Source organism: Giraffa tippelskirchi, chromosome 1, assembly GCF_054371585.1.
Source record: "Giraffa tippelskirchi isolate mGirTip1 chromosome 1, T2T-mGirTip1v1.2.pri, whole genome shotgun sequence".
Lineage (NCBI taxonomy): Eukaryota > Metazoa > Chordata > Mammalia > Artiodactyla > Giraffidae > Giraffa > Giraffa tippelskirchi.
In genome coordinates, this window is record NC_137275.1 from 612,648 (window position 1) to 624,649 (window position 12,002).

The 12,002-nt window shown below is 56.6% G+C and overlaps 1 protein-coding gene across 1 annotated transcript; it reads right to left on the minus strand.

Moving 5' to 3' along the window:
- Positions 1-8,436: 8,436 nt before the first annotated feature.
- On the minus strand, positions 8,437-11,754 carry SPON2 (spondin 2). Its single transcript, XM_081577848.1, has 6 exons — positions 11,570-11,754; positions 10,944-11,169; positions 10,391-10,614; positions 10,130-10,321; positions 9,812-9,986; positions 8,437-8,755 (listed from the first exon to the last, which is right to left on the minus strand). Exons 2-6 carry the CDS (start codon positions 11,164-11,166, stop codon positions 8,571-8,573), a joined length of 999 nt encoding a protein of 332 aa, XP_081433974.1. The 5' UTR covers positions 11,167-11,169; positions 11,570-11,754; the 3' UTR covers positions 8,437-8,570.
- Between the last annotated feature and the right edge of the window lie 248 nt (positions 11,755-12,002).

A 12,002-nucleotide genomic window follows, 5' to 3' on the forward strand; every position in this document is an offset into this window, starting at 1 on the left:
CTGTGTCACAACCTGACCTCTGGAAGACTGGTCCCAGCGAGGCATCTCTACTCCAACTCCACACACTTCCACCAGACTTTCATTATGGAATTTCAAGCACATAAAACCCGGGAATTGTGCAATGAACCCCGATCTTGTTTCATTTAACCAACACCCGCGCTCACACTTTTCCTGGAGTATTTTAAAGCAAATTCTAGATCAGAGGTTGTTTTCAATGTGCATCTTGGGCCAGTGGGACACTGCTGCCCTGTGGCCCAGTTCTGAGGGCAAGGGTTGACTCCTTCTAGAGGCCCCACTCGATGTGGGCTGAGAACCGCGTTGGGAGGAACAGGTGTGGGCCTCCTGTTGCCTAGCAACACAGGCTGAGCTATCAGTGGTCCCACTCTGGTCATGGAGCACAAGCCTTTTCATACGCTGTTGAATTCAGTTTGCAAATATTTTGTTGATGGTTTTTGCATCAGTGCTCATAAAAGATATTTGTCTGTAGTTTTCCTATAGTGTCTTTGTCTGGTTTTGGTTCAGAGTAATGCCTCAAATAATGAGTTAGGAAGTGTCCCCGCCTCTTAAGTTTTTGTGAAAAGTTTGAGAAGGGTTGATATTAGTTCCTCATTAAATGTTTCATGGAATTCACCGGTGAAGCTATTAGGTCCAGTTTATTTGTTGAGAGATTTATTATTGTTGTTATTACTGATGCAATTTCCTTACTAGTTATATTTCTATTCTTATTTTCTATTTCTGCACGATCCAGTCCTGGTAGGTTTTGTATTGCCAGGAATTTGTCCATTTCAACTGAATTATTTAATTTATCTGTGTACAGTTGCTCATAGTCACTCTTGTACCCTTTTCATTCTGCAGTGTGATTTTATGCTCCTACTTGCATTTCTGCCTTTGGTAAGTCCAGCCTCCTCTCTTCTCCCTCAGCCCGTCTGGGTGAAGGTTGTCGGCTTTGCTGATGTTTTCAAAGAGCTTTGGGTTCAGTGCCTTCCTTTACTGCTCTCTGCTCTCGGTTTTGTTTATCTCTGCTCTAATCTTGATTGTTTCCTTCCTTCTGCTCTGGGTGTAGTTCTTTCTTCTTCTAGTTCCTTAGATTTTAAAGGTAGGTTGTTGACGTGACATCTTTCCTATTTTTAATGTGTTGATAGCTGTGGGTGTGTGTGTACTCAGTCAGGTCTGACTCTGTTACGACCCCGTGGCTGTAGCCCACCAGGCTCCTCTGTTCATGGAATTCTCCAGGTAAGAAATACTGGCGTGGCTTGCCATTTCCTTCTCCGAGGGATCTTCCCGATGCAGGGATTGAACTCACATCTCTTGCATCTCCTGCACTGGCAGGCAGATTACCCCTTGCACCACTTGGGAAGCCCTGTTTATAGCTGCAATTTCCCCCCATTAGCACTACTTTCACTGCATTCCATATGTTTTGGTATGTTGTACTTTCATTCTCAACTTCCCTGGTGGCTCAGTGGTAAAGAATCCGCCTGCAATGCAGGAGATATGGGTTCAATCCCCGGGTCAGGAAGATCTGCTGGAGGAGGGCATAGCAACCCACTCCAGAGAATCCTATGGACAGAGGAGCCTGGGGGCATGGATGCATGAATTTTCATTTGTTTCTAAGAATTTTCTAATTTCCTTGTGATTCCTTCTTTAATCCACTGGTTTAAGAGTGTGTTGTTTAACTTCCACAAAGTTGTGAATGTTCTAGTTTCACCTCTGTTGTTGTTGATTTCTAACTTCATTCTGTTGTGGTTGCAGAAGATACTTTGTATGATATCACCTTTTAAAATTGATTGAGACTTGATATGTGGCCTGGGCTTCCCTGGTGGCTCTGTAGCGAATCTGCCTGCAATGCAGGAGATCTGGGTTCAATCCCTGGGTCAGGAAGATCCCCTGGAGAAGGGAATGGCACCCCACTCCAATATTCTTGCCTGGAGAATCCCATGGACAGAGGAGCCTGGCGGGCTAAAGTCCACAAGATCGCAGAGAGTTGCACGACTGAGTGACTAACACACACACACGTGGCCTGGTGTGTGGTCTAGTCTGTAAAGTGTCTTGTGTGCATCTGAGAAGATGTGTGTGTCTTGTCATTGGCAGAGTGTCCCGTGCAACTCGGTTAGATCCGGGTAGCTTGCTCTGTTGGTTAAGTCCTCTGTTCCCTTACTCATTTTCTGACTGGCTGTTCTGTCCATTATCGTGAGTGGGGTATTGAAGTCTCCGTCTATTATTGTCAAGCTATTCCTTCCTTCAATTTTGTCAGTTTTTGCTTCATATATTTTTGATGTTTTATCATTAGGCGTGTAAATATTTATAACTGTTATATTTTCTTGCTGTGCTGAAAACTTGATTAATCTTTAATGTCCTCAGTTTCTTGTGACTATGTTTGATTTAAGGCCTGTTTTGTGTGATGCTTGTGCAGCCGCCCTTGCTCTCCTGGTTCCTGTTTGCAGGAGCGTCTTCTTCTGTCCTATCAGTTTCAATTTCTCTGAGTCTTTGGATTTAAAGTGAGTCTCTTGCAGACAAAATATAGTTGGGTTATGTGTTTTTATCCATTCTGCCAGTGTCTGTCTTTTGATTAGAAAATTTAATCCATTTCCACGTAAAGTAATGGCTGATAGGGAGGGACTTCTGTCATTTTGCTGAGCAGACTTTCCAAGGACCCAGAGGAGGAGGAGAGATCACCTTTACAGGAGTGTTTGTGAGAAAGACAGCAATTTCTCAACAGTAGCCAAGGGAGTCAGAAGGCAGCCCAACAGAGCCTCTAACGTGTTGAGAGCAATGAGCTGGCAACCCACAGTCATGACCTCAATACTGTCTTTCGAGAATTAGGGCTCAGATACATTTTCAGATCAACAAAAACTGAGAGATTTTAACACCAAGGGACTTTAAAAGACGTGCTTCAGCACAAAAGTATCTCCTAGCTCTGTCCCCTGAAAAAGCTTAAAGGCAATGGTAGCCCAGTAGAAAACACTTTTTATACCACGCTTTCATATGAAGGAACTAATGTTATTCTGCCCAACAGACACAGGAGTTGGAAGACAGGGGAAAATGGCACAGCAGGAAACACTTGTGAGGTGAGACTCTGTCTCCCACCTGGACAACAACTGCAGGGGCAGAATCCTCTGATGTGACAGTCTGGGAACTCTGGTGTCTTCTGGAGGCTTGCAGCTTCCAAGGGGAAGCTTTGAATGGCAAATTGTAGTTAATTTTGGTCAATCTGAACTCTCAGTGGATAGCGGCTACCCACCCCTCAACCCTGAGTCACTAGATGGGGGGCCACGCACCTGCTACCTGAACACCCTATACACAGCTTGCAGGAACCGGGCTGGGTACCAGAGACCCTGCACAGATATTGGGGTCAGACATCCTAGACTGTGAAGTCAAGTGGGCCTTAGGCAGCATCACTACGAACAAAGCTAGTGGAGGTGATGGAATTCCAGCTGAGCTATTTCAAGTCCTAAAAGATGATACTATGAAAGTGCTGCACTCAATATGCCAAAAATTTGGAAAACTCTGCAGTGGCCACATGACTGGAAAAGGTCAGTTTTCATTCCAATCCCAAAGAAAGGCAATGCCAAAGAATGTTCAAGCTACTGCACAATTGCACGCATCTCACACACTAGCAAAGTAATGCTCAAAATTCTCCAAGCCAGGCTTCAACAGTATGTGAACTGAGAACTTCCAGATGTTCAAGCTGGATTTAGAAAAGGCAGAGGAACCAGAGATCAAATTGCCAACATCCATTGGATCATCGTAAAAGCAAGAGAATTCCAGAGAAACATCTACTTCTTTTTTATTGACTACGCCAAAGCCTTTGACTCTGTGGATCACAACAAACTGGAAAATTCTTCAAGAGATGGGAATACCAGACCACCTGACCTGCCTCCTACAAAATCTGTATGCAGGTCAAGAAGCAACAGTAAAAACTGGACATGGAACAATGGACTGGTTTCAAATCAGGAAAGGAGTACATCAAGGCTGTATATTGTCACCCTGCTTATTTAACTTATATGCAGAGTACATCATGAGAAACGCTGGGCTAGATGAACCACAAGCTGGAATCAAGATTGCCGGGAGAGATATCAATAACCTCAGATATGCAGATGACACCACCCTTATGGTAGAAAGTGAAGGACAACTAAAGAGCCTCTTGATGAAAGTGAAAGAGGAGAGTGAAAAAGTTGGCTTAAAGCTCAACATTCAGAAAACTAAGATCATGGCATCCGGTCCCATCACTTCATGGCAGATAGATGGGCAAACAGTGGAAACAGTGTCAGACTTTATTTTTCTGGGCTCCAAAATCACTGCCAATGGTGATTGCAGCCATGAAATTAAAAGATGCTTGCTCCTTGGAAGAAAAGCTATGACCAACCTAGTCAGCATATTAAAAAGCAGAGACGTTACTTTGCCGACAAAGGTCTGTCTAGTCAAAGCTGTGGTTTTTCCAGTAGTCATGTATGGATGTGAGAGTTGGACGATGAAGAAAGCTGAGCGCCAAAGAACTGATGCTTTTGAACTGTGGTGTTGGAGAAGACTCTTGAGAGTCCCTTGGACTGCAAGGAGATCCAACCAGTCCATCCTAAAATAGATCAGTCCTGGGTGTTTACTGGAAGGACTGATGTTGAAGCTTAAACTCCAATACTTTGGCCACCTGATGCAAAGAACTGACTCATTGGAAAAGACCCTGATGCTGGGAAAGATTGAAGGTGGGAGGAGAAGGGAACGACAGAGGATGAGATGGTTGGATGGCATCACCGATGCGATGGACATGAGTTTGAGTAAACTCTGGGAGTTGGTAACAGACAGGGAAGCCTGGTGTGCTGCAGTCCATGGGGTCACAAAGAGTCAGACACGACTGAGCGACTGAACTGAACTGAACTGAGCAGATACTGGGGACTGTGCTCTGATCACTGCTGCTTCTAATAACGGGACCAGACGAACAGGTGGGTGGCCATGGTTGCTGCGCGAGACCCTCCCCCTCCAGCTGAAGTGACTTCAGGGGATTTAAAAGGGCAGCAGCCTTCCCCGCCCCTTCGTGTTTTGCTTTCTTTTCCTATTGGACATGGATCGCTCTCATTCATTCCTCATGTCTGAGATACATTGTGCTTTCTGTTTCTGAAGCTACCTTTTTATTTCAGTCAGTTCTACAACTTTCCCATTTTTTTCTCTAAATGTCATCTCTTCCCCATTATCCCTATTATGTCTTTCAGAGTTTGATTTAAAACATTTTATAACTTGTCATTTATATCCCCTATCTTTTTGAATATTCCCATCTCTTTGTGTTTTTATGCTGCATTCTGGGTGATATATCTTCCAGTTCACTAATTCTTTCTCTAGCTATGTCCAGCTCAACTGTTCAACCCACTGAGGACTGTCATTCCACACAATTTTTCTTTTCCAGATTTATCTGTTTCTAATTATCCCTTGTTGACTGGTCATTTTTTATTGTTGTTCTGTATTTTATTTCTGACAATTTCATTATCTGTGATCTTGGGTTTTTTTTTTTCCTGCTGACTTCCCATTTTAATGACTCGTTTTCTTGTTTAATTGGTGGTTTTTGTGTTGCACTCACAGCTTGGCTTTGATTAGGAAAGCTTTCTACAGAGATTAGTTTCTCCTCTCCCTTATTCAAGGGCCACTGCTGACCTTGAGAGTTCAGCTCAGTACAGGAGGCGCAGTTGTCTTCCCGACCCTGTTGCTGAGCCGAGCTGAGCCGCAGCCCTGCGGGACTCACACGCTTACTCCATCTGGCCTAACCGCAGCCCTCTCTGCGCCAGGCCCGGGTCCCTTTCTTGTGCTTATTTTTGGAAGTGAGGAAGGAGGTGAGAGTACGCCCCACCTCTTATGAAAAAGGCAGTGTCTCACGTGGTGTGTCTGTCCAGAGTTAGGGGTCTGGTCGTACAGTGGGAATGGAAGAAGTCCCACTACGGTGTGGGCAGACCTGGTGCCCAAGGCAGGCGTCTGGGTTTTGCCGTCTAAACATCGTTTTCTGTAGTTTCAGTGGAGTTTTGGCAGGAGTCGAGGGATGTGTCCAGCCCATCGGCTCTGAAGGAAGGCCCCTCCCGTCACTTCTCAGCATCGCACCCTCGGCCCAGTGCCCCCACTGCCCCCACTGCCCAGCACACCGCACCACCCGCTTGCTGTCTCATGGTCCCCCCTTCCCCAGCAGTGGACATTCTGGCCACTCCTGCCTCCTCAGCAGGCTGGCCCTGGGTCCTGCCCCCCACTGGGCCCAACCAGCAGCTCCGTGTCAGGACAAAACAGAGGAGGCGAGTCAAACTCCCTGTCCACTCCGAGGTGACCCCGCGCCTGCCCTGTGCCTCAGAGCTGCTGGCCGGGAGCCGGCTGCCCGCGGGAGGAACGTCTGCACTCCCGGCCTCCCAAGGAGCCTGGCCCGATGGGCGCTGCGCGGTGTGCAGGGGGCAGGCCCGTGAGGCGGCCGGTGCCTGGCGAGGTTCTTCCTGAGCCCCTGGGGGTGTGGGCGGCACCCCCGCCGGAGAGCGCTGTGCCCGTTAAGTCCTCGGAGCGCCTCTGCGGGCACCTCGGGCACGCGAGTCTCCTCCTGGAACTCGCGGCCTGTCGGCAGGCCATCCAGGCGCTGGCTCGCAAGGGCTTCCGGCCCGGAGCGGGGTGGGTGGGGAGGAACGGGTCACGGGCAGCTGCTTTCACTCCTTCGTCCCTGAGAGCAGGGCTGACTGCTGGGGACAGAAATCTGTTGTGGAGAGGATGGTGAGGGGTCTGAGGTCGAGCTCATGGGAAGAGGCGTCCGAGAGGAGAGATGCTGCCACCAGAGGAGACGGGTCATGGAGTGTGGGGACAGGGCCTGGGGGTCACAGGTCAGAGGGTGTCAGGGCAGGGCCTGGGGGTCACAGGTCAGAGGGTGTCAGGGCAGGGCCTGGGGGTCACAGGTCAGAGGATGTCGGGGACAGGGCCTGGGAGGGTCACAGGTCAGAGGGTATCAGGGTGGGGCCTGGGAGGGTCACAGGTCAGAGGGTGTCGGGGCGGGGCCTGGGAGGGTCACAGGTCAGAGGGTATCAGGGTGGGGCCTAGGAGGTCACAGGTCAGAAGGTGTCATGGTGGGGCCTGGGGGTCACAGATCAGAGGGTATCAGGGCAGGGGCCTGGGGGTCACATGTCAGAGGGTGTGAGGACAGGGGCCGGGGGTCAGAGGGTTTCAGGGCAGGGCCTGGGGGTCACAAGCACATGGGGGTCAGGGCTCAGAGTGTCAGGACAGGGCTTGACCTCAGACAAGGGCTGGGGCAGGTCAGGTCAAGGTAAAACCTCAATGACCCCCACCCAGGCCTGGAGGGTAGGGTCTCATGCTGCTGGTCCTTCAAGCTGCCCTTGTGTGTGGGTGTCCTGTGTGTGGGTGTATGTGTGTGTGTACATGCTGTGTGTGCTGTGTGTGGCATGTATGTGTGTGTAACCTGTATGTGTGTGTCCTGTGTGTCCTCTATGTGTGTCCTGTGTGTGTGCCCTTTGTGTGGTGTGTGTGCAGTGTGTGTCCTGTGTGTGTGTGCCGTGTGTGGATGTGTGTGTGCCCTGTGTGTGGTGTGTGTGCAGCGTGTGTCCAATGTGTGCCGTGTGTGTCCCGTGTGTGTGTGCAGTGTGTGGCATGTGTGTGTGTGTAACCTGTGTGTCCTGTGTGTGGGTATATGTGTGTGTCCCGTGTGTGGTGTGTCCTGTGTGTGTGCCGTGTGGCATGTATGTGTGTGTAACCTGTGTGTGTGTGCCACGTGTGTGCCCTGTGTCTGGTGTGTGTGCTGTGTGTGTGTCCTGTGTGTGTCCTGTGTGTGTGTCCTGTGTGTGTGCCATGTGGCTTGTATGTGTGTGTAACCTGTGTGTGTGTGCCACGTGTGTGCCCTGTGTGTGGTGTGTGTGCCATGTGTGTGTGTCCCATGTGTGGTGTGTGTCCTGTGTGTGTGCCGTGTGGCATGTATGTGTGTGTAACCTGTGTGTGTGTGCCACGTGTGTGCCCTGTGTCTGGTGTGTGTGCTGTGTGTGTCCTGTGTGTGTGCCATGTGGCATGTGTGTCCTGTGTGTGGGTGTATGTGTGTGTCCCGTGTGTGGTGTGTCCTGTGTGTGTGCCGTGTGGCATGTATGTGTGTAACCTGTGTGCCACGTGTGTGCCCTGTGTGTGGTGTGTGTGCAGCGTGTGTCCCATGTGTGCTGTGTGTGTAACCTGTGTGTGTGTGTGCCCTGTGTAGATAGATGTATGTGTGTGTCCTGTGTGTGTGCCGTGTGGCATGTATGTGTGTGTAACCTGTGTGTGTGCGCCACGTGTGTGCCCTGTGTGTGGTGTGTGTGCAGCGTGTGTCCTGCGTGCTTGGTGGTCCCCGGCTCATCCCCGCAGGGTGACAGCTGCTCCCGGGGAAAGTCCGGTGGCGCGTGCGCCCCGCCTGCCCGCCCCGCTCCGCTGGGGACACACGAGACCGCGGCTGCGGTGTGGGGGACACCGGCCTTTATTCTGGAGCTGGGACGGGACCCTGACGAGCCCGGCGACCCGAGGCCCCGGGTCTGAGGTATTTTGCCGCCGGGCCGGGGGCCAGTCTCTGCGCGGGCGCGGGCGGGGCGCCGGGGTCAGACGCAGTTGTCGGGGTCGCACGGGGCCTCCTCCTCCAGGGGCGGGCAGGGCGCCCCGTGGTTGGCCGGCCGCACGCGGACGTAGCGCGTCCTGCTCTTGGCTCCCGGCCGCCCGCAGGGCCCGGCGCACAGCCCCCAGGACGACCACAGCGAGACCTCGCAGTCCAGCGGCGTCTCTGGGCCTGGGGGCGACCGGGGGTCGGTGAGCGGAGCGGGGCCGTGGGCGGGAGGGGTCCCCGCCCCAGACCCGCCTCCAGACGCGGTGAGGACCCTGGTGCTTTCCTCCGCGCTGTGGAGCGAGCCCACAGCAAGCAGGCCTCCTAAAAGCCGCGGGGCGACTGGCGGGGGTTTCCGTCCTGAGACCCCCCGCCCGCGCTGCGGGCAGGAGGAGGGGCGGGGAACGGCGCACTGCCGAGCACAGGACCCGCCGGTTCTGCACCCGCCCGCTCTGCTGTCCGCGCCCACCCTTGGGGAAGCCGACCCGCTGGGCGCGCGCGGCCCCACGCTCGGCCCTTCTCCGCGGGCGGCGCCGCCCCCAGCGTCCGGCCGCTGGGAAGACCCAGAGGGGCCCCCTGGGCACGTCCTCCCGGTCAGCAGGGACACGGGGCGGGCACCGCGAGCTCTCACCACTCACTCCTGGGCAGCAGAGGCCTGAAGGGCTTTCAGCGGGAAACGCCGCGCGGGTCCGCTCCCCAGCGTGGAGCTGAGCGCACCAGCTCCTTAACCTCTCAGAACCTGCCACCGCGCCCAGCACTCCCCTCCAACCCCGCTCTGAAGGCACGTGCCCCCAGGGCCTGGGCGGCCTCTCCCGGTGTGACCTATCCTCCCGCCCCACGTGGCCCCCCAGGAGCCTGGCTCAGAATGGACGGACCGCCTCTCCAGGCTGTGTGGCCTGGTGATCGGTACTCAAGTCTGGCGGTCGGGTGGTGCCTAGGTGGGCCCTGGTTGGGGGGTGCCCCTGGGGGGTGCACACGGAGGCCAGGGCGCCTTGGTGACCATGGCAGCTGTCACGTCACAGGCATTCCCCCTGGGGTCAGTCTGCGGGGCGGACACTGACTTTCAAGGGTCTCTAAGGGTGCGAGGTCAGAGCTGGAGGCCCACGACCAGGTGATGTCGGAGCATCCGCCCGAATGACGCCCCCACGCGAGAGCCGCTCCTTTCGGCTCCCAGCCTTGGAGAGCCCCAGCGCCTGGCCCCAGAGTCCCGCGTGTGAAGGGTGGGGTGGGAACCACGCTTACCTGGAAGGCTGTCCACGATCTCGTTGCCCCCGCCCTCCAGGCCCAGGGCGGGTGGGACGAAGGCCCTGGGGCTCTGCCGGAGCCGCACCAGGGTCACTCTGGCGATGGGGGGCAGGGCCTTCAGCCGCGGGTAGTAGAAGGAGTTGGCGGGGTGGCTGGGAGAGGAGGCGGTGATCTGCAGGGGAGGGAGTGAGTCCGAACCGGGGCGCACCTGCCTCCCCCCTGGCTGGGAGGCGCCCGAGGGGCCGGCCCCCCACTGCGGGCTTCCGCGGGCCTCCCCAGGAGCCTCTGGGGGCCCAGAGAGCCGCCGGCCCTCACCTCTGTCACCGTGTCCTGCGGGACGGTGGCGAAATTGGGGGACGAGAAAGTGAAGCCGCTGTCAGTCCCGGCATCGTAGGGGTACAGGTCCACGGCCGCCTGCTCCCGCCAGCGGCCGCCCTCACACAGATCCAGGCTGTCAACGCCCACGAACCAGTCGGGGCTGGGCACGATGCGGACCACGAAGGACACCTGGGGGCCGAGTGCTCAGCAGGGGCTCCCAAACCCCCCGCCCGTCTGCCCGCCACGCCGCCCCCTCACCAGCGAGTGCCTGGAGTGGGCCTCGAGCTCCGCGGACGTCTGTCCAGTGCCGCTGGGCACGGCGGGCGCGGAGAACACGCCATGCACGCTTTGCAGCCGCTCCCCCGCCGCCTCCATCTCCCGCATCAGCGCCCAGGCCTCGCCCCGCTCCGCGAACTCCCGCAGCCCGTTGCTCACGTACTGGTCCTTCCGCCACAGGCTGTAGTCGGAGCTGTGCGCGGCCCCTGGGGGTGCCGCCAGCCTGGGTGAGCGCCACCCCGGGGACGCTGTCTGCACCCTCAACCCTGCACCCCAGGGGGTGCTTCTCGCCCACACAAGTGAGCAGCACCCCGGGGGCACTGTCTGGACCCCCCACCCTGGCACCTTGCTGTGTGACCCTGCCCCCCACGTCCCTGAAGGCTGCCGGTACACGGAAGACCTTAGCAAATATCTCTTGTACTGAAGTGAGGGGTGAGGGTGCCCCCTGAAATGTGAAGTGCGGGGCCTCTGCAGGGTAACCAGCCCTTCCCGTCCCCATAGGGTGCCCTGGGGACGGGGCGGGGGCTGCACTCACCCAGCAGGGACGACCACTGTGCGGGCGGGCGAAACAGCGGGTACTGCTTGGGGAAGGACGCCTGGCTCCACTTGCCCGTGAAGGTGATGCTGTACCTGGCCAGGGGCTGGGCCGTGCACGTGGGCTCTGCCCCCAGCGGCTGGCCGGCCGCGCCGCCCAGCGAGGCCAGGAGGAGGGCCCAGAGGGCTGCCGCCAGGGGGGACGCCGGATGCGGGGCTCCCATCACCTACGAGAAGGGGGCACATGCTGCACCCCCGGCCCCCAGCACCCTGGGCACGGCCCCCGGTGTGGGGCCCCCAGGACGCCAGGCACCTCCCTCCAAGTTCCTTCTCTGGCTTGGGCCGGGCCAGACCCCACGGCTGGAGTCCCAGGCCGTGTCGGGTTACAGGAGGCCAGGGTGCTGGCAGGTCACGCCTGGCACGGGGCTCGCGGCCGGCTCAGTGCCCTGGGGCTTTCCCCAGTGCCGCGCCTCTGGCGCTGCCGTCCCAGGGAACCCCGGGAATGGGAGGGTCGCTGGCCCGGCCTCGATGGAGGGGCCTCCCTCGGGGGAGGGGTACTGCCGGTTTCTGGGGGGCAGCGCCAGGCGGCCCTGGGGGCCGGGGGGCCCAGAGGGCGTGCATACTCACCCAGCAGGAGGTGGGAGGGCTGGCGCTGGGCTGCGGGCAGCTGAAGTGCCAGCAGGAGCCCAGAGCTCCAATTTATGCCACAGACGCCCCGGGCCGGCCAATGAGGCCCCAGGCCCTGCACCGCGGCAGACGGGACGCGGGGAGAGACTCGGACCTCCGTGCTGGCCTGGCCGCCCGCCGGCTCTGACGCGGAGCAGATGCTGCTCCAGCGCTGAACTCACTCCTCCCCTGGCGCCCGCCTGCGCCGCACCCCTTCCTTTGTCTTCCCGCCCCCCCCCACCGGTTCCCATCAGGCCTTCCCTGGTGTGTCCCTGCGGGGGGGGGCTGCCTGCCAAAGCCAGCGCCGGAGGAGGCCTGGGCCAGGGCCGCTGGCGTGTGCTGCCCTCGGGACAGGGTGGGACGTGGGGGCCGGGGTCAGGCCTGACGTCAGGCC

Bases quoted from the DNA above. Each gene is read 5' to 3' on its own strand.
- SPON2 (XM_081577848.1), bottom strand. From the start codon at position 11,166: ATGGGAGCCCCGCATCCGGCGTCCCCCCTGGCGGCAGCCCTCTGGGCC. The intron at 9,987-10,129 runs GTGAGGGCCGGC...CCTCCCCTGCAG, and splicing joins CGCAGGACACGGTGACAGAG to ATCACCGCCTCCTCTCCCAG. The intron at 8,756-9,811 runs GTAAGCGTGGTT...GGTCGCCCCCAG, and splicing joins GATCGTGGACAGCCTTCCAG to GCCCAGAGACGCCGCTGGAC.